At 36.8% G+C, this 26,541-nt stretch overlaps 1 protein-coding gene across 2 annotated transcripts in view; it reads right to left on the reverse strand.

Annotated features, from left to right (window-relative positions):
- Positions 1-16,150: 16,150 nt before the first annotated feature.
- Positions 16,151-26,541, reverse strand: part of RASGRP1 (RAS guanyl releasing protein 1) — a 78,700-nt gene continuing 68,309 nt past the window's right edge. For both annotated transcript variants that reach the window (XM_032417017.1, XM_032417016.1), the window contains exons 16-17: positions 25,637-26,022; positions 16,151-18,124 (exon numbers count right to left, since the gene is read on the reverse strand). In XM_032417017.1, the coding sequence (XP_032272908.1) occupies positions 17,990-18,124; positions 25,637-26,022 (521 nt within the window). In that variant the 3' untranslated portion in view covers positions 16,151-17,989. The remainder of the gene's footprint in view (positions 18,125-25,636; positions 26,023-26,541) is intronic.

The following is a 26,541-nucleotide window of genomic DNA, read 5'->3' on the forward strand; positions in this document are numbered from 1 at the left end:
GACAGCTTTGTAGTAGAGCTGGAAGTCCGGAATTGTGATGCCGCCAGCTTTGCTTTTCTTTTTCAACATTCCTCTGGCTATGCGGGGTCTTTTCTGGTTCCATACAAATTTTAGGATTATTTGTTCCATTTCTTTGAAAAAAGTGGATGGTATTTTGGTGGGGATTGCATTGAATGTGTAGATTGCTCTAGGTAGGATTGACATCTTCACAATATTTTTTCTTCCAGTCCATGAGCATGGAACGTTTTTCCATCTCTTTGTGTCTTCCTCAATTTCTTTCATGAGTATTTTATAGTTTTCTGAGTACAGATCCTTTGCCTCTTTGGTTAGATTTATTCCTAGGTATCTTATGGTTTTGGGTGCAATTGTAAATGGGATCGACTCCTTAATTTCTCTTTCTTCTGACTTGTTGTTGGTGTATAGGAATGCCACTGACTTCTGTGCATTGATTTTATATCCTGCCACTTGACTGAATTCCTGTATGAGTTCTAGCAGTTTTGGGGTGGAGTCTTTGGGATTTTCCACATAAAGTATCATATCATCTGCAAAGAGTGAGAGTTTGACTTCTTCTTTGCCGATTTGGATGCCTTTTATTTCTTTTTGTTGTCTGATTGCTGTGGCTAGGACTTCCAATACTATGTTGAATAGCAGTGGTGATAGTGGACATCCCTGCCGCGTTCCTGACCTTAGGGGGAAAGCTCTCAGTTTTTCCCCATTGAGAATGATATTCGCTGTAGGTTTTTCATAGATGGCTTTTATGATATTGAGGTATGTACCCTCTATCCCTATACTCTGAAGAGTTTTGATCAAGAAAGGATGCTGTACTTTGTCAAATGCTTTTTCTGCATCTATTGAGAGGATCATATGATTCTTGTTCTTTCTTTTGTTAATGTATTGTATCACGTTGATTGATTTGCGGATGTTGAACCAACCTTGCAGCCCAGGGATAAATCCGACTTGGTCGTGGTGAATAATCCTTTTAATGTACTGTTGGATCCTATTGGCTAGTATTTTGGTGAGAATTTTTGCATCCATGTTCAACAGGGATATTGGTCTATAATTCTCCTTTTTGATGGGGTCTTTGTCTGGTTTTGGGATCAAGGTAATGCTGGCCTCATAAAATGAGTTTGGAAGTTTTCCTTCCATTTCTATTTTTTGGAACAGTTTCAGAAGAATAGGTATTAATTCTTCTTGAAATGTTTGGTAGAATTCCCCTGGGAAGCCATCTGGCCCTGGGCTTTTGTGTTTTGGGAGATTTTTGATGACTGCTTCAATTTCCCGTGGTTATAGGTCTGTTCAGGTTTTCTGTTTCTTCCTGGTTCAGTTTTGGTAGTTGATACATCTCTAGGAATGCCTCCATTTCTTCCAGGTTATCTAATTTGCTGGCATAGAGTTGCTCATAATATGTTCTTATAATTGTTTGTATTTCTTTGGTGTTGGTTGTGATTTCTCCTCTTTCATTCATGATTTTGTTGATTTGGGTCATTTCTCTTTTCTTTTTGATAAGTCTGGCCAGGGGTTTATCAATCTTGTTAATTCTTTCAAAGAACCAGCTCCTAGTTTCGTTGATCTGTTCTACTGTTCTTTTGGTTTCTATTTCATTGATTTCTGCTCTGATCTTTATTATTTCTCTTCTCCTGCTGGCCTCTGACCATTTTTTAATCTAATTTTTTTGGATACTGAGTTGTATGAGTTCTTTATATCTTTTGTATCTTTATATCTAACATCTTTTGGATGTTAAACCTTTATCAGTAACATCATTTGCAAATAACTTCTCACATTCAGTAGGTTGCTGTTTAGTTTTGTTCGTTTTCCTTGCTGTGCAAAAGCTTTCTTGTGTGATGTTGTCTCATTTGTTTATTTATTTATTTTTTTGCTTTTGCTGTCCTTGCCTGAGGAGAGAGATCCAAAAAAAATACTGCTAACACTGATGCCAAATAGCTTACTGTTTTCTTCTAGGAATTTTATCGTTTCAGTTCTTATTTTAAGTCTTTAATCCATTTTGAGTTTATTTTTGGGCATGATGTAAGAAGATAGTCCAGGTTCATTCTTGTGCATATAGCTGCCCAGTTTTCCCAGCACCATTTATTGAAAAGACTGTCCTTTCCCCATTGTATATTCTTGCCTCCTTTGTTGTATGTTAATTGACCATACAAGCATGGGTTTATTTCTGGGCTCTCTATTGTGTTAAGGTGATCTATGTGTCTCGTTTTTGTGCTGGTCCCTTACTGTTTTGATTTCTATAGCTTGTGTATAGTTTATAATCAGGGAATGTGATACGTCCAGCTTTGTTCTTTCTCACAATTGCTTTTGCTGTTTGGTATCTTTTCTGGTTGCATATGAATTTTGGTATTATTTTAGTAGTAGTGTTCTGGTTCTGTGAAAAATGCCATTGGTGTTTTTATAGAGATTGCATTGAATCTGTAAATTGCTTTGGGTAGTATGGACATTTTAACAATATTAATTCTTCTAACCCTTGAGCATAGTATATCTTTCCATTTATTTGTGTTGTCTTCAGTTTCTTTCATCACTGTCTTGTAATTTTCATTGTACAGGTCTTTCCCCTCCTTGGTAAATTTATTCCTAAGTTTTGTTTTGTTTTGTTTTTATGCAGTTGTAAGTGGAATTATTTTCTTAATAGACTCTTTCAGATAGTTTGTTATTAGTATTTAGAAACAAAACAGATTTCTGTATATTAATTTTGTATTCTGCAACTTTACTGAATTCATTTATTGGTTTTAATAGGTTTTTTTGGTAGAGTCCTTAGGGTTTTCTGTATATAATATCATGTCATCTACATGTAATGGCAGTTTTGCTTCTTCTTTTCAGTTTGGATGCTTTCTTTTTTATTCCCTTTGCCTAATACCCGTGGCTAGGACTTCCAGTACTATGTTGAATAACAGTGGCAAGAATTAGGCATCCTTGTTTTGTTCCTGATCTTAGAGGAAAAACTTTCAGCTTTTCACTGTTGAGTGTGATGTTTACAATGGGTTTGTCATATATGGCTTTTATTATGTTGAGGTACGTTACCCACTTTGTTGAGAGTTTTTATCGTTAATGGATGTTGAATTTTTTAGATGTTTTTCTGCATCTATTGAGATGATCAATTATACGATTTTTATCTTTCATTTCATTAATGTGGTATATCATGTTTGATTTGCAGATGTTAAACTGTCTTGCATCTGTAGAATAAATCCCACTTGATTATGTATTTTTAATGTATTGTTGAATTCCTTTTGCTAATCATTTGTTGAGGAGTTTTTGTGTCTATGTTTATCAGGGATATTGGCCTGTAATTTTTTGTTAGTGTCCTTGTCTGGTTTCAAGGTAATGGTGGCCTTTAAAAATGAGTATGGAAGCATTCCATCCTCTTCAGTTTTATGGAATAATTTGAGAAGAATAGCTTTTAATTCTTTAAGTGTTTGGTAGAACTTACCTGTGAAACTGTCTGGTCCTGGACTTTTTTTTGTTGGGAGTTTCTTGATGACTGATTCAATTTCATTGCTAATACTCAGTGTATTCATATTTTCTATTTCTTCATGATTCAGTCTTGGAAGATTGCATGTTTCTAGGAATTTATTAGTTTCTTCTAAGTTGTCCAATTTATTGGCATGTAATTGTTCAATAATAGTCTGTTATGGTACTTTATATTTCGGTACTATTGATTATAACTTCTCTTTCATTTCTAATTCTGTTTGGGCTCTTTCTTTTTTTCCAGATGAGTCTGGCTAAAGGTTTATCAATTTTGTTTATCTTCAAAGAATCAGTTCATTGTTTCATTAGTCTTTTTATTTATTTATTTTTTAGTCTCTAGTGCATTTATTTCTGTTCTGATCTTTATGATTTCCTTCCTTCTGTTAACTTTGGGCTTTGTTCTTCTTTTTTCTAGTTCCTTTAGGTGTAGAATATTTGAGGTTTCTCTTGTTTTTTGAGGTAAGCCTGTATTGCTATGGACTTCCTTCTTAGAACTGCTTTTTTGTATCCCACAGATTTTGGAATGTTGTGTTTCCATTTTCATCATCTCATAATTTTTTAATTTTCTCTTTCATTTCTTCATTGACTCACTGGTTATTTAATACATGTTGCTTGGTTTCCACATGTTTGTTTTTTCCAGTTTTCTTCTTGTAATTGATTTCTGGTTTGGTGCTGTGTTGCTGGAAGAGATGCATGGTATTATTTCAGTCTTCTTAAATTTATTGATACTTGTTTTGTGGCCTAACATCTGTTCTGTCCTGGGGAATGTTCCACATACCTTTGAAAAGAATGTGTATTCTGCTGCTTTTGTATGGAATATTCTATGTATATTTTTTTAAGTCCATTTGGTCTAATGTGTTGTTTAAGGCCAATGTTTCCTTGTTGATTTTTCTGTTTGGATGATTTATCCATAGTTGTAAGTGGTGTGTTAAAGTCCCCCACTATTTTACTGTATTTGCTCTCAACTTCTCCTTTTATGTCTGTTATATTTGCTTATATATATCTAGGTGCTCCTTTGTTGGGTACATAAATATTAACAAATGTTATATCCTCTTGTTGGATTGCCCCCCTTTTCGTTATGTAATACCCCTGTTTATCTTTTGTTATGGTCTTTGTTTTTGTTTTGTTTTTAAGATTTTTTATTTATTTATTTGAGAGGAGAAGCAGGCTCCTTGCTGAGCAGGGAGCCTGATATGGGGCTTAATCCTAGGACCCCGGGATCATGACCTGAGCTGAAGGCAGATGCTGTGGCTGAGCCACCCAGGCGCCCCTGGTCTTTGTTTTAAAGTCTGTTTTGTCTGATATAAGTATGGGTATCCGGCTTTCTTTCCATTTCCATTTGACTGTAATACCTTTTTTTTATTCCATTTACTTTTCAGTATGTGTGTATCTTTAGATCTGAAGTGAGTCTCTTGTAGGCAGCATATAAATGGGTCTTGTTCTTTTATCTGTTCAGCCATCCTGTGTGTTTTGAGTGGAGAATTTATTTCATTAACATTTAAAGTGAGGACTAGTAAGTGGACACCTTTACCCATGGTCTGGGTACTTTTCCAACCTGTATTTTATCACTGGGTTCTGTGAGCCCTTTAAGGACAAGTTTTCTGTTACCTGTAGCTCTGTGATTTTCCTGGATGTAATCTCTGTTTTCAAAGTCTGACTTTTGGGGGGCTTATCTCTTTTGTGCAGGATATAAGGCTTGGAGTGCCTGGTGTTGAGCTCTAACCCTTCACTCCTCAGGGAGAAATTCCATCTTTTTGAGATTCTTTCCCAACTGTGGATTGCTGTGCCTGGTGTGTTTTTTTTCTTTTTTTTTTTTTCCTTTGGTGAGAGGAGGTCTCTGCCATTCCTACTCCTCTTGATGCTGCCTCTTAGTTCCTCCTTGTGGAGGCTCTGTTCATTCAGTTTTCAGGACTTTTTCTGAGGAAATTATTCCACATGTAGCTGTGTATTTGTTTTGACCAGGGGAGGAGGTGAGTTTCAGGATCCTTTTATGCCACTATCTGAACCCTCCTCTGAGAAAACATTTTTTTAGCATGGTAATAGAATAGCTATAAGGCAGAGTTGTAGACTGTCATTCATGTATTTTCTTTCAATAAACATTTATTTAGCACCTCATATGTGTCAAGCATTATGATGTACCTGGTTCTGGATGAGCATTTCAGTACCCTATATGATCAGGTATAGAATATTTTTAGAAGATCTCTGTATCCACAATACCTAATTAGCTTCTCAGATGGGGTAAGCCTGTTTGTAGTCTCCACGTGCACCAGGATAAACTCCAGAGATGTGTATGTGTGTCCATGTCACTGGAGTGACTATTGTATGCAAGAAACGCAGATACTCTAAGAGCTATGAGTTACCAAAGAAATAGATGACATGATTGGGGGCCTCAAGAAATGGAATAAAGTTCAGATGTATGGGAGATACCAATTTTATTGACCTCTGGAAACGTTAATAGAGCTGGCTTATGTATTGGGTCTCCAGTTTAATCTGATAGAATTTCTTTTTTTTAAGATTTTATTTTATTTGATAGAGACACAGCGAGAGAGGGAACACAAGCAGAGGGAGTGGGAGAGGGAGAAGCAGGCTCCCCGCTGGGCTCGATCCCAGGACCCCGGGATCATGACCTGAGCCGAATGCAGACGCTTAACCAACTGAGCCACCCAGGCGCCCATGATAGAATTTTTTTTTAAAGATTATTTATTTATTTGAGACAGAGAGAGAGCGTGCGCATGAGTGTGGGTGGGGTGGAAGAGCAGAGGGAGAGGGAGAAACAGACTCCCTGCTGAGCCGGGAGCCCAATGCGGGGCTTGATCCCAGGACCCCGAGATCATGACCTGAGCCAAAGTCAGGTGCTTAACTGACTGAGCCACCCAGGTGCCCCTTAACCTGATAGAATTTTAATGGGGAAAAAGGAATTTGAGAATACAAGGAAAATTGTGAAATGTAGTGCATTAAAAGTGTCTTAACATACTAACTTAGGATGTTTCCGCTATTGACCTTAAATTTACACAGAAATCCAAAATGAGTTTTGAGATGTTGTTTTCATTGAACATTCGGAGCAGCAGTTCATTCCAACACCATTTATAACACCATGGACATGTTGACTCTTTCCTAGCCTTAAACTTGGAGACTTTGAGAAAATATGCCTTTAGGAAATACCTTGATATTTGTCTTCTCATCTTGATCTTTTTGTCATCATGTTTTAGGTCAAGGAGGTTGTCTTTTTGTTCTTTATTCCTTAATCTGGATGATTTTGTAAAAATTCTTTTTCTTAGGCTATTTTTAGGTCAGGTTTGTCCTTTCAATTGATCCTTTTCAATTAATTATATGAATGCATGCAATTGTACCCTGAGTTTTCTTATTAAATTTAAATATCATTATCATTTCCCCCCTATTTCATGTGTCTGAGATTGTTGAATGACTCATAAAATATTGTTCTACAGCATTTAAACTCTTTGTAGAATATTTTATCAAGTAAGTTTAATACTCTATTGATATTGAGGTTTTCTTTAATTTTGTCTGACCCTTTAATGATACGCTCAGCAGCTAAATTTTTGTTCATGTCCATGATATATTCCTAAAGTGGAATTTCTTGATGAAACAATATAAATAGATTTTAATGTTTTGATGCATACTCTAGAGTTGCCCTTTGGAAAGATTATATATATTTATTAGTATGGTTAATCTGATTTCTTCATTATTTTGCTAGTATTAAGATAACACTTATAGTTTGCTTTTTTCACTGATTGTATTGTGATCATTGTCCCATACCTCTAAAAGTTTTATTTTAATATTCTTAAAATTAATTTTTAATTATTTTTTTTGCAGTAAAATTCACCATCTTAAAATGTACAATTTGGTGGTTTTTAGTATATTCACTGTAATTTTGTATTACTACTGTCTAGTTCCAAAACATTTCCATCACCCTCAAAAGGAACCCATTGGCAGTCATCCCCAAAACTCCATATCTCCCTTCCCTGACAGCTGCTACTATGATCTGCTTCGGTTAAAGCTTTTTGGATTTACTTATTCTGACAGTTCATATAAGTGGAATCATATAGTATGTGGCTTTTTATGTCTGGTGGCTTAGCATAATGCTTTCAAGGTTCATTCATTGTTGTTGAATGTAGCAGTACTTCCTTTCAGTATCCTTTTTATGGCCGCATTATATTTTATCATATAATGATGCCATAATTTCTTATTTTAGACATTTTTTCCTGTATTAACTACTACTAGGAATATTAATGTATGTAATTTTTATTTGTAAATTGCAAGCTATATTCTTATGGTGGATTCCTAAGTGGAAATTTACTGTGTCAAAGGTTATGACTCTTGATGGTCTTGATTCCCATGGCCAAATTGTTTTCTGGAAAGTTTTTATGAATTTAAACTACCAGTAGGGTAAATAAAATTTTGTCCTCACTTTAGCTTCTTTAATATTCAGAATATTAAAACAGTTTTGTTGCTAACTTGATGGTTAAAAAAGACTAAATTGTTTTAAGTTGTATATTTTCATTATTGGTAAAGTTCAACTTTTTTTCATAAGATTATTAGTCCATTGAATTTCCTCTTGTTTTGAAATTTCTTTTTGTGTCTTGTCTTTTTTCCCCCTTAGGATCTTCCCGTTTTCCTTTTGGCCTTTTTATATATTAAGGAAGTTAGCTAGTTGCTTTATTTGTTGAAAATATTTTCACCAGTTTTTTTTGTTTTATGTTTTTGATGTATAGAAATTTTAATCTTTGTAATATAGTTAAGTTTTTCAATTTAAAATAAAACCTTAAACAGTGAACTCTTTATTGTATTTGGAATTCTCTTTGTTATCTGGTGTGCCTTATTATTGTTCCTTTTTTTTTTTATAAATAGCAGTTCATTCCAACATCATTTAAAAATTCATCCATCCCTTTTCTCACTGATTTTTTTTTTTTTACTTCCCACCTCCCATTTCTCACTGATCTTTGATACCTCCTCTGTCATTGCAGTCATATATATATGAAGCTCTGAATTTTAATTGCCTGTTTTGTTTCATCAGTCTATTTTTTCCCCAAGTTCCATTTAATTAGACTGAGGTAGGATAGTATATTGTTATCTGTACCTTTGCCTGGGGGTCAGCTAGAACCTTTATTAGTAGGTAGGCAAAACTGGGACTCTATGTATTTTGGGGAAACTGTTTAAGCTTTCCAGGTCTCATTTCTTTTTCTATCTGCAAAAGGGGATAATAAAAGCAACCACTCTAAAAGGATGTTTTAAGGATTAAAGAAATGACTATTAAGTGGACAGTATCCTGGCACGTTTAATAAGTACTCAAGGAATGTTAACTGTTAAGACAGTGATGATGATTTCATATTACATAGTAATACCTGGTAGAACTCTTATTTCTCAAAATTCTTTTTGTTGTAATTACATATTTAGTTTCTGGATTAACTTTAGATTCCTTTCTTCCCCCCATCCTCTCAAAAACCATTCCATTAGTATTACAATAAATGTATAAGTTAATTTGGGGGGAAAATGACAATACTCAATGTCCCTATACAGAAACTTGGCATTTCTCTCGATTCATTCAAGTTTTCTTTTTGTTTTTATAAGCTTTACTGATGTTTCCTTCTTAAAGGTCCTATATGTGTTTTTGGTTAAGGCTGTTTTTAAGTATTTTGTTGTTAGCTAATATTGATGGAACCTTTCTTTGTGTTATTTTTTAATGACTTGTTATTGGTAGTTATGTATTCTTTTGGCATCTGTTGGTCTCTTTTTTTCATTCTGCATACAAATGATGAGATATTTAAATGTTTTGCTCTTTTCTATTTCTTTGCTTGTGCATTATCTCTTTTTTCTTTCTGAAGATGATGATTGCCATTGTTCTTTCATTGAAATGTTCTTTGGCTCTTTTTCCCCCTATCTTTTGTTATTTAGGTAAAAACAGATGACATAGCAAGAATTTACCAGCCTAAGCGTTACGCTTTGTCACCCAAGACAACGATTACACTGGCACATCTACTTGCTGCTCGTGAAGATCTGTCCAAGATCATTAGAACAAGTAGTGGCTCCAGCCGTGAGAAGACGGCATGTGCCATTAATAAGGTTGGTTTTTCTTTCAGTACAGTGGAGAATGAATGTATAATATCCTCATTTGGTGTTTTTATAGATTTCAATCCATTTTTCTCTTACACCCTGGTAAACTCCTAGAACAGAGTGGTGATAGTATTTCAGTTCATCCAGGCTTAGTTATGTTTTGTGTGTGCATGTTCATTTGAGTCTCTGTATTCATAAATCAAAAATAAATCTATTTGAATTAGAGGAATTAAGAATTGATTTTATCAATAGCTTTAGCAAGAATTATTTGCCTTCTTTCCAAGAATGTATTTATTTTTTGTCAGTAAAAATCTGTAGTAGTTGTTTCAGGTAGTGACAGGTTCCTTATATCCTTGATGTAAAGGAAGAGTACATGCTTTGGAGACCTATAGGTCTGGATTCCTATCTTAGTTCTATCATTTACATAGAGGAGTCACCTTGGGCAGGTTACTGAATCTTTTGGAGCTTCCATTTTCTGATTAAGAGTATAGATACATTTCTCTAATAACATTGCTTTTAAACAAGCTCAAAGAGATTGAATCTTTTACAACAGCAGCAATGACAATAATCTAGATTTGTCAGTTTGACTGGCATGTGCTCTATATTTAGAGCACTTTATGGCAAACTTTATTAGGAAAGAGCAAAAAGTCAGAAGGGATTTGGGCAATTTTAAAACATTGTTACTCAGTGAAGAAAGTGTCCTTGATACAGTATATCTTGCTAGAGGGATGGGTGTATATAAAGTCAACTTGTTAATTATTACTAAGTTACCAGTGTTTGTTCCTCCCTCTTCTGTTTTAGATCAACCTCCTCTGCCTCTTGAAACTATTCTGTCTTTAAATATGTTACTTAGTATCTTATATCAGGTCATGATGTAGTCTTAGGGGATTAAGAGTTCTACTTTAAGTGACATTGCCCATCTCTTTTCCAAGTTATAATTTATAGTCCATTTGAAGGCAATCTTATCAGTTCTTGGAGCAGTGTCCCCACGTGGCCACCAACATAGCATGTTCGTTTGGTGGAGAGACCAATGAAAATTACAACCAAAAAAAGCTGTTTTTTGCATTTGGTAATTAGAATATTATTGGTGACTTTAAGAGAATGTTTGCATTCTTCGAACAATGCCCACACAGTAAGGATGTTGTACTTTTTGTCTTTAATTTATGACATAAATTGCTAAAACATGGTTTTGATGAGAGGATCAATGGAAGTAGAACCTAACTGATTTGTAGGTCATTTTGGTTGAGGCAGTTACTGTTTTACCTTGTTTCCTGAAAGAGATGAGCAGGAAGCTAGTCTCCTAGCTTAACTTCCTCAGCAGTGTCTGTCTGTATTTATGGGCATATAAAGTAGCTCCTTTCTACAGAAGGCTGGGGATTAAACCAAACTCTTCCCTGGCTTATCCTTCAAGTATTGTGAAGAATGGTTATGAGGGCCTATCAAGACTTTATTTTCTCTATGATAATATAGTAACTAGTATCATCATTGAAAGTTAGTGAGCTTAAGTTTCATAAGAAAGGAATAGTTCATTGAGAATCCTTGTATCTCTAGAGGGATACCTTGGATTATAGTCATACTCATCTCTGACATCTCATTAAATTCACATGTTACCATATATACTTAATACTTTTAAAATAATACATGTTTAGGAATATAATTTTTTGTTAGATAATCCATGACCAAATGAATGGCAGTGGGAAGTCCAGAGTTGTTGTATAAATAGATATGAAGGTAATGAATATAGGGTATATAATTTATGTATATTGAAAATATGTTGGTAAAAATATTTTAGTATGGTGGGTACTGCATTTATTCCAGAATTTGAAACAAATTTGAACAAGAGAAAATTAACAAGCCCTTAAGTTTCAGCAATATTCCCCAGATTGTTTAGAAGTAATCTACACTGTGAGGAATTTGTCACACATCACATTTATATTTTCAGTATTAATTCGTGTTACATGTCTGATGCTTTCATGTCCTTAAATATTTGGCTTCTGTTTCTTTATTAGAACAGTAAGTTCAATATCACTTGAATCCTTTATGTAAATTGTAATTTCTAAAATATTAGAACCTGAAGGACAATGTCTCTTCACACAGGTGCTGATGGGAAGGGTGCCTGACAGAGGAGGACGGCCGAATGAAATCGAACCACCACCCCCTGAAATGCCCCCTTGGCAAAAGAGACAAGAAGGCGGTGGAAGGGGTGGTTGGGGTGGTGGAGGTGGAGGTGGTGGGGGTGGTCGAGGAGGTGGTGGGGGTGGAAGAGGTGGCTGGGGAGGTGGTGGAGGAGGAGGAGGGTGGGGAGGAAGCGGGGGAGGGGGTGGTAGAGGAGGAGGTTTCCAAGGCAGAGGAGATTATGGGGGGAGGGGAGATTATGGTGGAAGAGGAGGGGGCTATGGTGGAAGAGGGGGCTATGGTGGAAGAGGTTATGGAGATCCTTATGGAGGAGGTGGGGGTGGATATAGAAGATACTAAAAACTACCAAAATTAGATAGCAGTGCTTTTCTTGGCAGAGACATTAGGTGTAGTGTTCTAAATAACATACTTGAATGTCATCTTTGAAGTAAACACCATGTTAGATTCCCTGATACCATTCTTGAATTGGGTTAATCTGTAAGAGCATTGTTTTATACTACCATCTGATCTCTTAGAGTGATGATTTTTCCATATTCTGTGTACCCTTGAGCATGTCTTTTTAAAAAACAAAAAATGAGCAAAAATTATTTTTAAAAATGTAAATATTTATTACCATCAGACTTAGAAAATGGAAAGTATTTTATTGTCATGATTGAATTTAGATTGTTACCTGTATTTTATTCAGGTTTGAAACACATAAATAACCCTACTTGTAATGGAAAGGAATATAGACTCTTGCCTCATCTGTATTCCTGTGGCCGTGTTTTGTATTTGATAATTATACTTTATGAAATAGGGAAAGGGACTGATCTGATAGTTGTGTTCAATAGGTAGTTGTCATGACTTGTTTGTTCTTTTATAGGCAGCAATTCCTCTGACCAGGTTTCTGTTAAAGTTCCATTAATTGAAGCTCAAGCCTACTTTTTGCTATGTATATTTGATTTATTTTCCAGGTGGATTTGAAATCTGTGATTTTGTTTAACAAAGCAAAGTTAAAGACTGAGGTCAGAATTACTCTAAAGGGATAAGGACAAGCAATAATTTTACATGGTGATGTAAATAATACTCATATAAACTGGTCTCTTCATTTGTGCCATCACCTTAGGTGTTTGAATATTAAAAGGCAGGCTGAGCTGTATTGCTCAGGATTAGGGCAGTAATTGCCAGTTTCAGTCCATCAGAGGTAGGATCAGGGCATCCCTTGGAAATTCTGATTCATAGCTCGATTTGGGAAACAGGGTTAGGGAATGCTTACATGTGGTTTGGTGGTTGGAGCAGGTAAAGGTTTGGAGATCAAGAGTTGTGAATTTGAATCATGGCACTAGCCCAGGGGTGCTATGGGCTGAAATGACCATAGCTCTCAAGGATTGATTTGTCCTCATTTGTCAAATGAGGAATGTGACGCTTGCACTCTTCTCAGATTGTTTCATAAAGACGTAAGTACAAGTGCCATTTATTGAGGGCTTGTTGTGATGGTTTAATGCATTTTTCTCTTAGTAAAGAGAGTTAGATAAGATAGTCATACACATTTTTTCATTCCCACTGTAAAATGTGTATCCCAGTGTGGGCTCTTGGTTGACACCCGTGCGTAACAACTTTCTTTGATCTAGCAAACTCAACAGATAGAAAGCTGATTACCAGTGGACACATGGTATTTGATATTTGGCAGTTTCATTGTTGTTGTTTTGTTTTGCTTTACAGTAAACCCTGTAGTGAAAACTAAAATAATGTTAAAACTTTAAAAGTAAATATTGTGTATACTGCAGTCTTTGCCATGTATTTTTCAAGCTAACTCTTCAAAGAAACTTGTTCAGGACAGGAAAACAAACTTTAGGTTATTTGTAAAATAGATTTTAAAAATGTGTTTATATTTAATGAAGATACTTAATTTCATTTGTGATAGTTGGAAAAAAAAGGCTTTCTGTAATTAAAACATTCTTTTCAATAGCTATGAATTCTGAAAAATAAATAATTTTTAAAAATATTTAATCAAAGACTACTGGAGTATAGTTGCTGATATAGAAGGGGTTTACAACTACTTTCAACTTTTATCACTCAAGGTTTGTGGTAAACAATGGCAGAAACATTAATTTATCCATTTCTGTAAGATTTCCTTGTACCTTCAAAGGAGTGCTGTTGAGTTATCCACTATACTTGCTGTAAACCTTACCAGTTTTATCACTTGCTCCTGGGATCATATTGGAGCTGGAACCACTCCTATTTATACATTCCCATAAACTTCACTTGAATGACAAGCAGGGTGATCTAGACCCTAATATCTTTTTCTTCCCTGGAAGGTAGGATTTTCATGATATTCTTTTTTAAGTAAAAATTTGTTTTGTAGAAGTGTGTGCTGAGCAATAGCTAGACTAGCAATAGGCAATTTGGGGCTTTGATGTCAACAGCCATAATGTGAAAATATTTTATAAATTGAGTGCAGTACAAATGCAGAGTATGATGAATGGTACTTTACTGCTTCCTACAATCTAAACCTTTTTATGGGCCTCCTCTTCATTCCTTTTTGCCCGGTTCTCAGTTTCATTTTCCCCTATTACCTCATTTATCTTCCCTCCCCCCCTCCCTGCCTTAGTCTAGCCTTTGGTATCTTAATAGCACCTATAGACATGACTTTACTGAGAGATTCTGGGTTAAAGTAACTAATCTCTTATCTGGACCTTACAAAGAATGTGTGTCCCCATCCATTTTACACATAGCTCTCAGCAGAAGGGTGAGATGTTTTCTTTGAACCTATGGCCTTGTGTTCTGCAGATCAGGGAAACCTTGCTTCACTAAAGAGAAAAAACATTTTAAACCAAGAACACTTAATTACCTGTATTTATGTCAAAAGAAGGTATGATAACCCAGAAAAGATTTGTGACCAGGAAATGTTCTGAGCAATGAGATACCTTATAAGAAGCACAGGATAGATAAATTTGGGATGGAATCTGGGGATGAAAGAAAGGAGGCAGTTTAATCTCTCCTTCAGGGTCAGGTTGTCATTGTGACTTATTTTGTATGAAGTGTTACGAATTGCCAAAAGGATAAATACACCCATATCCAAATGTACCAGAATGCATTCCATAGTGGAATTTGAGTGATTGGAATTTACCCCCACTCTTCATTGGTCTGGTTAAACAGAAGTTGGCTGGGGATTAAGAGGAAGTCATAGCTATCTCTTAATCACTCTGAGTAGTCATGAACACAATTGAATTGCTCTGGGTGGTCTACATTGGACTGAACTATATCAATTTCATGCACAACTTCAAAGTTCTTTACTTGCTAGTTTTCTTAGAACTGTTGGATTAAAGACAAAAGCTACAGAGAAAGGACAACCTTAAATTTGTCTCCTTCATTCTTAAGTTATTTATAGACTTAATATTTGGGGACCGCTGTAAGTCCTTATGCAGCAAGATAGGAAAAGGTTGAATATTTCTGTACTGTTACTTCATGTTATAAAAAGATTGAGAAAAACTTAACACTGAATAATTGCTTTGCTTTTCCTTCCAGGAATACCCAGTTTGGTTAATAGAATAGGAAAGTAGTGTCAGCTGTGGATTATAGATTTTTTAAGAGGAGCTTCTACATATTCATGAACTAGAAGAAACACAAGACAGCTATGTGGTGGGGATCCTAATGTCTTTTATCATATAAATATTACACAAAGAAAACTTACATTAGGTATCAAAAAAACAAAAAACAAAAAACCCTTTACAATCTGTACACTTGTTTTTTCCTTGCAGTTCTTTTACATTATAAGAAGCACAGGATCCTTAGACAGAAATTCACAAACGGTCAGTAAAAAGGCAAGTCAGTTACCAAAGAAAATAAGTGACACTGCTGTTGACAAAACAAGATTTGTCCTTGTTTTGACAGATAAATATGTGCTCAAACATATTTCAAGTCAGTATAAGACATAAAAGTTTGTATCCTAGGCTTGACAAACCAAAAATTTTTTCCAGATTATTTCTGTAGATTGTACTAATCCCATGTAGCTCAATGCAAATATTAATTTACATGCTATTCATCTTTGGCCCTTGCTGGACTGTAAAAACTTGTGATAAAACTACTGCTTCCTGCCCATTTTAGTGATAAATTCTGCAATGCTTAAGACCCTCTAGCCATATTGAGGCGCCTGGGTGGCTCAGTCGTTAAGCGTCTGCCTTTGGCTCAGGTCATGATCCCAGGGTCCTGGGATCGAGCCCTGCATTGGGCTCCCTGCTCAGCAGGAAGCCTGCTTCTCCCTCTCCCACTCCCCCTGCTTGTGATCCTGCTCTCACTGTGTCTCTCTCTGTCAAATAAATAAATAAAATCTTTAAAAAAAAAAAAAAAAACCCTCTAGCCATATTAATTTGATTAAGGGAGCTCTGACCTTTGGAATTTTAGGATTACAGATTATGTACACAGGAGTTAACTGGGGTCTGTATTTTGGATGGAGGGTAAGGAGAATGAAAAATTGTGTTACATGACTGTGTTTATAAAGAAATTGAGCTGTACCACCTTTGGTCTGTATCAGAGGGAAAGAATAATAGTGAAGAACATGAATTTTTAAAGATTATCATAAATTCATGTTTGCTACTTATGTGGACAAAGTGCTTCTTAACTTATATACCAGGTGATGGACCTAAGCAGCCTGCTCTGGGGATTTCTGAGTTTGGAATTAGGAAAGGGTAAATTTGTGCATAAAGTAATTCTTTAAAACACTAGCTGAAAGCCACTCACTAGTTTTGTCACTAAAGCTCAGTACAAGGAGGTATGCAAATGGAAACTGGTCTTTCATCAGATAAACTTCTTAAATGATCTGAATCCTCCAAGGAAATTACACTGTATATACTTTGTATTCTGAATAAGATTTGGTGTTGTTGGTTTTAGGTTTCGAACTTTTAATTGTTGAGATTATGTTCTTGGCAGTTGGTCAACTTGCGTATGAATTTCAAGTATGCTTGGTACCAAGCTTTCCAAGCATGGAAGGTAAGTTCCCCTCAAAAAGAAAATGATTATATGAACTTTTTAGAGAAATCATATAGACGGGAGTTTGTAAACAGTTGTCCAATTAAATGAGCCCATTTATCATTAACCTTCATTAATAGAAAACTCATAGGACTCAATTGTGATTTTGCTGAACAATACATCTTACATTGTGAGCAATTTCTTTATCTTGTAACAAACTAACTTTATATTTGTGGATTTGTGTAAATGACAAAGTTGTTTAATTCACCCCCACATTTTATGAAGGAGGAAACAAAATTCCAAGTCACATGCATGCTTGATATTGTATATACATAATATATACACATATACACGTTCTCGGGTCTTATTGAAGCCTCTGATCCAGTTAGCTTATTTCTAAATAATATTAATAGTGAAGACAGTATAGCACAAAATCAGTTCAAAATAGTTACTTCAAAAAAAAAAAAAGATAAAGATGGCACATGAAAAGTTAAACAGATTCTTTCAAAAGGCCATAAATTCCTAATTCTATCCCAATGTAGGTATATGAGAACAAATACCACGTTGGCAGGTTTTTTTTTTTAGCTACCTGGCCGGTCGTGTATTAGGTGGTATTAGCTATGTTTCCAGGTGTTTAGTTTGCCTACTTATGACTGTGAGACTAAAACTGAGTTGACCTGTACTTGGATAATGTCTTAGTCCCCTCCCCCACCCCCAAATTTGTGGCTCCATCTCTAGAAGTTTACTTCTAGATAGATATCCTCATGTGAGTATGAGCCTAGTGAGGAAGGAGTGGGAGAAGGCTAATTGATTAGATACCTGAGGTAGTGAAGTGGGAACCAGATTCGAAAAGAATGCTGGAATATAGAGGAAGTGAATCTATTTTTGGAATGTGAGTCTCTTCCCACGGTAAGCAAGCTTTGGATGGAACAAAATAAATCTTTCAGTTCACAGAAAACCCACAGAAGGAAGCAAATTAATTTTCCAGGGATTTTAGTTCTGAGGAAGAAGTAGCTACACAGGCCACATAGGAGAAGCAACCTTGTCAGAAACCTGTAGTCCTATTTTTATCAAGCTGTTGGTATTCCAGGGGAAAAAAAAGTTTATGGTGTGAATGGCAAAAATTCTGCATTCTTCAGCTTTCCTACCCTTTGACTTAACTGACTGGAAGAGAAGACAGTTCCACTCATGAGGAGTCTTTCAATTAAAAAAAAAAAAAAAAAAAACAACTTGCTTTTCTGTTTTAAAGTACCCTTTTAAAATAACTGGTCGATCTAAGGTTCCCCAGGTGTTTGTGTTACTCATTTTAGTTAAGAGATCTCTGATATACTCCTCTACACATTGTGCTTCTTCAGTTTCTGGGCTAAGAACAGTCACCGTGCTCCATTTGAGCTAACACATGATTGCTTCTTGCAAGTTGGAGGGTTTCTATTTTCTTCTGTGCATATTTCAGTTGGATCTTTAGAGCGTCATTATCTGCTTTCAGGGTATTTATTTCCTAAAGGGAAAGGAGAATGAGGTATGTTAATAAAGCAGCAATGAATAGCAAATCAGTTACAATATTGGGAGTACTACACTTGATTGGCGTTTTCTATTCACTATGGCTGAGAATTAAAAACTTTCCAAGACGTTTATTTTGCTCTGAATAGAAAATAACAAGTTTAATGTCAAGTGAGCATGTGCAAACAGCAATTAGTTTTTGTTATCATATCAAAGAGGGCTAGCAGGCAGAATAAACCATTCCCAGACAAGAGGTGGATACAAAACCTTTGGATGCTGTATAGTGGGAGACCTAAACTTGGCAGAAATGGAGTCTCTTGTCAGGTCTGAGGTATGAAAACGGTGACTCAGAATACTGTCATATGAAATATTATAGTTCATTTAGTCTAAGTTTTTTCCCCCAAAATTAACTGAAAAGTAATGGACTCCTTTGATAAGGAATTTTTTCCTACCCCCTAAACTGGGATTTAGTTATCTAATTTTCTGCGGCAGTTGACTTCCAGGCTACTGCCTTTTTTAAATTGAATTATATTTGACCTATGACATTGTATAAATTTAAGATGTACAACATGTTATTTTGATATGTTGTAATACTGCCATTGTAAAGACAATCAGCACCTTTCATTGTTATAATATTATCCTTTTTAGTAGTTGGAATAATTTAAGTTCTGGACTCAGCAGGTTTGAGGATTATAGTACAGTATTGTTTATTGTTCATTGTACCATGCATTGTATCTTTCAGGCTTATTTACCACTCGTTGTAAGTTGGTACCCTTAAACAACATCTGTACCTCCCATCCTTCCCCTGGTAACCGCCATTTTATTTTATTATTTTTATTTATTTGAGAGAGAGTGAGCGAGAGAGAGGGAACACAGGCTGGGAGGAAAGGCAGAGAGAGAGGGAGAAGCAGCCTCCCCGCTGAGCAGGGAGCCTGATACGGGACTCGATCCCAGGACCCTGGGATCATGACTTAAGCCGAAGGCAGACGCTTAACCAACTGAGCCACCCAGGCGCCCCGTAACCACCATTTTAATCTGTTTTTGCAAGTTTGGCTTTTTAAAATTCCATATATAAGTGATGTCATACAGTACCTGTCTTACTCTGTCTTGTCTCACTTAGCATAATGTGTTTGAGGTCCATCCATGTTGTTGCAAATTCCCTTTTCATGGCTGAATGATACTCCATTGTGTGTGTGTGTATATACACATTGTCGTTGTCCATTCATTGATGAGGTATGGACACTTGGATTGTTTCCATATCTTGCCTATTGTAAATAATGCTGCATTGAACATGGGGGTGTATCTGTCTTTTTGAGTTAGTATTTTTGTGTTCTTCAGATAAATACCCAGAAGTGGAATTGCTGGATAATATGATAGTTTTGCTTTTAATATTTGAGGAACTTCCACGCTGTGTCCCATAGTGGCTGCACCAATTTACATTTTCACCAGCAGGGCACGAGGGTTCCCTTTTCAGCACATCCTAGCAAGCACTTGCTATCTTGTTTTCTTGATGCTAACCATTCTAACAGGTGTGAGTTGATAGCTCATCGTGTTTTGATTTGCATTTCCTTGATGCTTAGCGATATTGAGCATCTTTTTATGTACCTGTTGGCCATTTGTATGTATTCTTTAGAAAAATGTCTCTCTAGTTCTTCTGCCCATTTCTAAATCAGATTTTGTTGTTGTTGAGTTGTATGAATTCTTTATATAATTTGGATATCAACCCTTTATCCAGTTTATGGTTTGCAAAAATTTTCTCCCATTCTCTATATTGCTTTTTCATTGTGTTCTTTCGCTGTGCAAAAGCTTTTAAGTTTGATGTAGTCTCTATTTGTTGAAGAGACTATCCTTTCCCCCTTGGGTGCTCTTGGTGCCCTTATCAAATATTAGCTCACTGCATAAGCAAGTTGTAATTCTGGGCTCTCTTTATTCTTCCATTGGTCTATGTGTTAGTTTTTGTGCCAGTACCATACTGGTTTTATTACTGTAGCTTTGAGTATAGTTTGAAATCAGGAAGTATGATATCTCCAGCTTTGTTCTTTTGTGGTTCCATACAGATTTTAGGATTTTTTTTTTTTCTATTTCTGTAAAGAATGCTATTGGCATTTTAATAGAGATTGCATTAAATCTGTAGATGGCTTTGGGTAGTATGGACATTTTAACAGTTCTTCTGGTCATGAACATGGGATATCTTTCCATTTGTTTCTGTCTTCAATTTCTTTCAGCAAAATCTTGTTTTCAAATTGTACAGATCTTTCACTTCCTTGGTTAAATATATTCCAAAGTATTTCATTGCTTTTGGTGCTATTATGAATAGGATAGTTTTAATTCTTTTTCAGATATTTCATCCTTAGTGTGTAGAAACGCAGCTGATTTCTGTATGTTGATTTTGTAGCCTGCAACTATACCTAAATTTTTGATTAGTTCCAACAGTATTTTGGTTCTTTTGGCGATTTTATACATACAGACTCATGTCATCTGCAAATTGTGACAGTTTTACTTCTTTCCTGATTTGGATGCTATGGATGCTATTTATTTCTTTGTCTTGCTTAATCACTCTAGCTAAGATTTTTAGTAATGTGTTGAATAAGAGTGATGAGAGTAAGCCTCCTTGTGTCTTATTTCTGATCTTGAGAAAAAGCTTTAACTTTTTTTCCACTGAGTATCTTAGCTATGGGTTTGTCATTTGGGGCCCTTATTATGTGGAGGTCTGTTCCTTCTATATCCGATCTGCTGCTGTTTTGTTTTTTTTTTTTAATTTGAAAGGGTGTTGTATTTTGTCAAATGCCTTTTCTGCCTCTATTGAGATGATCATGTGGTTTTTCTTTCATTTTACTAATGTGATGTATTACATTTATTGATTTGTATATGTTGACCTATGCTTGCATCCAAGGGATAAATCACATTTGGTCATGGTGTATAATCCTCTATTTTGAGTTTGATAATATTTTGTTGAGAATGTTTGCATTTGTATTCATCAGCAGTATTGGGCTATAGTTTTCTTATGGTGTCCTAATCTGGCTCTGGTATCAGGGTAATGCTCTTCTTATAGAATAAGTTTGGAAGTATTCCCTCAATTTTTTGGAAGAGTTTGAGAAGGATTGGTGTTAATTCTTCTTTGAATGTTTGGTAGGTTTCACCAGTGAAGCCCAGTGTTGGGTGCATATATATTACAACTGTTATATCTTGTTGATGTATCAAGCCTTTTACCATTATATAATTACCTTTTGTCTCTTGTTAACATTTTTGGCTTGAAGTCTGTTTTGTTTGACCTAAGTATGGCTATGCCTCATTTTCTTTGGGCTTCTATTTGCATGGAATATCCTCTTCCATCCCTTTACTTTGAGCCGGTATGTGTCTTTAGAGCTGAAATGAGTTTCCTGTAAGCAGCATAGAATTGGGTCTTATTTTTTATCCATCCAGCCACTCTGTGCCTTTTGATTGGTGAAACCAATCCATTTATTTTTTAGAGTGATTATTGTTATGTAAGGACTTACTACTGCCATCGTATTTGCCTTCTGGTTGTTTTCTATCTCCATTTTCTTTTCCCCCTCTATTTCTCTTTACTCTTGTAAAGTGTAATTTTTCCACAGTGATTTGAGCCTTTTTAAAAAATGTTTTACTTAAATTTACTTAATTTTACTTAAGTTCAATTTAATTAACATATATTGTATTAGTTTCAGAGGCAGAATTTAGTGATTCATCAATTGCATACAACACCCAGTGCTCATTACATCAAGTGCCCTCCTTAAGGCCCATCACTCACTTACCCTATCCCTCCTCCCCTCCAGCAACTGTCAGTTTGTTCCCTATAGTTAAGAGTCACTAATGGTTTGCTTCCCTGTTTTCCTCTTACTTTATTTTCTTTCCCTTTCCCTATGTTCATCTGTTTTGTTTCTTAAATTCCACATGAGTGAAATCATATGGTATTTGTCTCTGACTGACTTTGCTTAGCATGATACCCTCTAGTTCCATCCACGTCGTTGCAAATGGCAAGATTTCATTCTTTTTGCTTTGTGATTACCATGTGGCTTACATGTAAAACATAATTAAAATAGTCCTTTTTAGCTTGAAACTTTATAGGTGACCAAAGATAAAGTGCTATCCACTCTTTTATTCCTTCCCTTTTATATTTTTGACATTACAATTTATCTTTTTATGCTGTGAATTCATTGAGAAATTATAGTAGCTACAGTAATCTTTAATGCTCCGTTCCTTAGGCCATTCTCCTACAATTAAGAGGTTGAACACACCATTCTAATACAGTTACAGTTTTCTGATTCTGCTTATTTCTCATCATTGCTGGAGTATGGTGTACTTTCATTTGCTTTTATGTCACTAAATCCTTTCATTTCAGCTTGAAGAACTACTTTCAGCATTTCTTGCAAGGCTGGTCTAGCGGTGGTGAGTGCTTTCAGTTTTTGTCTGAGAAAGCCTTTATTTCACATTCATGTCTGAAAGGTGACTACTGGATGAAGTGTTCTTGCTAGCAGTTTTAATACTTTGTCATTTCACTTTCTCATGGCCTATAGAGTTTTTGCTGAGAAACCTGCTTATAGCTAGTGGGGTTCCTTCATAGGTTTCTCTTTTTTCCCAGTTTTTTTCTCCCTCTCCCTCTGCCCCTCCCCACCATTCATGCTCTTTCTCGCTCAAATAAAATCTTTTAAAAAAATAATAATTGGGTGGTCCATTACCTTCTTGGACTTGTATTCTCCATTTTCTTCTCTAGGTTTGGGAAGTTCTCAGCTATTATTTCTCTAAATATGCTTTCTGCTTCTTTTTCCTTCTATATTTTTCCCATCATAACTGATAGCTCTTATAGGGTTTCTTCACTTTTTTAAAAATCTTAGTTCCTCTTCTCAATCATTTCTAAATTCCTGTCCTCTAAGTTGCTAGTTCTTTCCTTGATCTGCCTTATTTCCTAAGCTTTCTAGTGCATTCTTCATCTCATTGAATTCTTGAGCTCCAGAATTTGTCTGGTTCTTTAAAAATTTCAATCTTTTTGACAACTCCTGTTCATTAATTTTTTTCCATAGTTCATTGAATAACCTTTCTGAGTTTTTCTTGTTCTTTATAACAGCTATTTTGAATTCTTTATCAGTTAGATCCCAATATTCCATGCCTTTGAGTTTGGTTGCTGGAATTCTTTTCTCTTTGTGATACCGTGAGTTTCCATAGTGTCCCACGAAATGTGCCTCTGCCATCGTATTTGAAGTAGTAGCCCACACCTTTCTTAGTTGTTTACTTTGTTCAACAGACTGGCATTTAAAGTCCTTTTGTTTTTCATAAGGTGGCCACATACTATAGCTCAAGTTTTGGGTTTCTTTTTACCTAAGCCGGCTCTGGTGCTGCATTTGGGAGTGTGCATTAAAAAAGATACACAGAGTACTGGCGGTAGAGGTGGAGGGCTGCCCACGGCATGATAGGGGGATCCTCGAGTGGGGGCACTCCCACACGTTCATGGGCAAACCTGCTATGAAACCCTGAGGGAGATGGGGCGGGGGGGGGGGGGGTATGTGTTCCTTCAGTGCCCTTTGTTATTCTTATCTGCCTCTTTCCCTTTCCTCTCCCTCCCCCAAGTGCTAGAGGTCCTTCCTCAGAAACCTGGGTGCTGTTGGAGAGAAATGTGTCCCTCCAGTTACAGCCTATGCAGCCAGGGGGCCAGTCACTCACCACTTTTGCTTTCCCTGTCCTCTGTGAGGGAGGAAGCCCAGTGCATTGCAGTGTCGTTCTGGGCAGGGAGGCTGACTCCTAAGAAAGATTCTCCTCAAACTCTTCTCGGTCTGGCTCCGTTCCCAGTGGGACCTCCACAACTTCTGTATCTTCCTTGCATGTCTGACCTGGTTTGCACTCTCCAGCGTTGCTCTTGCCTGCTCATGGCAAGATGGGGTGGAGCAGGCTCGCCACCTCCCTTGGATCTGAGGCCTAGCCACCTACTTTCCGGAGCACAGGCAGGTACAAATCTCCTGGGTATTCCGTGAGGTCACTTTTTGTTTGGTTATGAATAACCGGTTTGTTGTAAATTAAACAGAAGGGGAGAGTAGAAAGGTACAGCTCCCATTGCCTTGATGATGATTCCGGTCTTCTATGAGTCCAGTGTTCTTACATTATACCATATTGGTTACTCCCTCCCTGCAAGTGTAGGCAATTTCTGGGTAATCTGGATACAATGAGTTGTTTCTCAGTGGAAATTATCTAGATTGCTATGTGCTAGGTAAATGTGTTCCATGATAACAATTATTCATGATCTGAAGCAAACCATAGAGAGCATGGAATCCTGCCTTATATTTTACAGAGGACTAAGTATGGCACAGTATATCTGGTATTAGAATCACAAATGTAAATTGCTTTTGACAGTTTCTACCCCTGAAGAGGAAGGGCTTTGTGTAACCCACATTTTGTCACCTTCTGATTGACTTGATTCTTAAAACAGGTCTTAAAAAATACTCTGAGCCAGAGAGCACCTTTCATCATTTTTTCCTATGTTCCTCCTAATATTATGTTCTTTGTTCCAGGCACCAAGCCAAGAGTTTCACATGTATTGTTTCCTCAGATGTTTCTGTATTCCAGCTTCTAGGAGTCTGACAGGGAAGGTACAACACTGAGAAGGCAGGGTATTCTGAGGCCCTTTTGGGCAATTTCACTATGTAATATGTTGAATTATTTAAGGAATTCTCGCTAGGTGGATGTTGGTTTTGTGTTTGTACTGCTACGCCTCCAAAAACACATTGCCAACCTTGATGTTTTAGAAAAAAGAAAACCGTTAAGGATCTAAGCTTCCCTCTCTCTAAAATGACTTAAAGTTACCTAACACACACTGATAGGAACCCCTCTGAGCCAGCCCTCACCATGAGCCCCGTACTTTAAAAACAAAAGGAAGTACATCAGTTATTGGCCCTACAGAACTGAGTATTTATTAGGGCAACTGCCTGTTGTCCCCTTTCCTTTCTTACCCTCTTTCATTATGCTCTTTTCTCTAACCTTGGAACCACATTCCCAAACTCCTATTCTCCCTTTCTTGGTAAACTTTATCATGCCTTTATGGGGCACCTTATAATTAGGACATTGTAAGCTGAAGAAAAAGCAACTCCTGGTACAGTTGTTATCAGTTTATAGATTATATTCAACTGTGCATCTGCCAGATACCGTCTAATGTATATAGAAGATCACATTCTCTGATGTGTTTGAGTTTCATTTAGAAACAGGGCTGTGGTGTGAGCACAGTAAAGCTGATCAGTAGAAACTGGTTTTTTTACTCAAAGCGCCTGTTGTGAACAGACGTTGGTGCCAGGACCCAAAACTTTGAAATGGCAATAGGGAGCCCAGTATATCTTGTTCTACTCATGGAATGTGAGACATAGCCTCCACTGGTTTGAAAGAAAGCCAGAATCCTTTCTTTTTTGGCTTTATCCTGCTAGCAATCAACCTGGTCAGAATCTTCAGCTTATATGTCCTTCCCTGGTTCAGCCCCACTTCTCTCAGAGTCTGAAAGAAAAGAAAAGGAAGGTACCTGTTCCAGCTCTTGGTAAGTTGGGAGTCTGAGATGACGGAGATCCTCCTTCGATTTTATGAGGGATTCTTTATTCTCCCACTTGACAAAAGCCCGCTTTCTGACCAAGACGGGGCTGGGGCATGGAGATGTGGGACTGGGAAGCACATACAGAGTATCCTGGGCTGTCTTCCTTGGGGAGGACAGCATCAAGGTCCCGGAAGGACCCTCACTGCCAAGCCAAGCCAATGATTCTGTCTGGGTGGCCTTGTGGGCGACAGTCCTCTTCAGCCGAACAGAAATCTTCTGTGAGGACACTCCCATGAGCATGATGGTCCGATCTTTACTTTCCTCACTGTGTTCCACTGCCTCCCCATTAGGGAATGTGAAAGGCCCTTCCTCAGGTGCTGTAGAAAGATACAGGACATACTAGTATTCTATCTCAGAAAAGCAGACTCAGATCAAAGTGGTCTCCTTTTCAGGCACCCTCTTCAGGGGGTGAAGGGACCTGAAGTCCAGGTGCTTTGCTGGTGAAGCCACAGCCACTGGTGCCAGGCTGCATCTACCCTGAGGAAAGGACATTTTTCTGTTTGCACAAAGGTTGCCTAGAGGCTTTTAGTTGCTGCAGATTAGTTGAAGCAAGGCCCTGTGGAGAGAAATGGTCCATACAGATTTTCTGTGGACACTGGGATGGGGTAGCTCTCAGCATTCAAGTTTTGGTCCTCTTACAGGTGGCCTCCAGGAGCTGGTAGGAATTTTCTTTGGGACCTATTTGTACAGTGGGCATAGCTTAACTGTGAGAGGGAAGTATGTCTCAAAATGTGTTGCCCTTACATTCTGGTTTTGTCTCAACCAACACCCTCGCCCAGGACCCAGTGTGGATATTAACCATTAGGAGTAATTTCTTGGAAAAGCAAAGAGTGGAT

Source organism: Phoca vitulina, unplaced genomic scaffold (genome assembly GCF_004348235.1).
Source record: "Phoca vitulina isolate PV1807 unplaced genomic scaffold, GSC_HSeal_1.0 scaffold20, whole genome shotgun sequence".
In the NCBI taxonomy this organism is placed as follows: domain Eukaryota; kingdom Metazoa; phylum Chordata; class Mammalia; order Carnivora; family Phocidae; genus Phoca; species Phoca vitulina.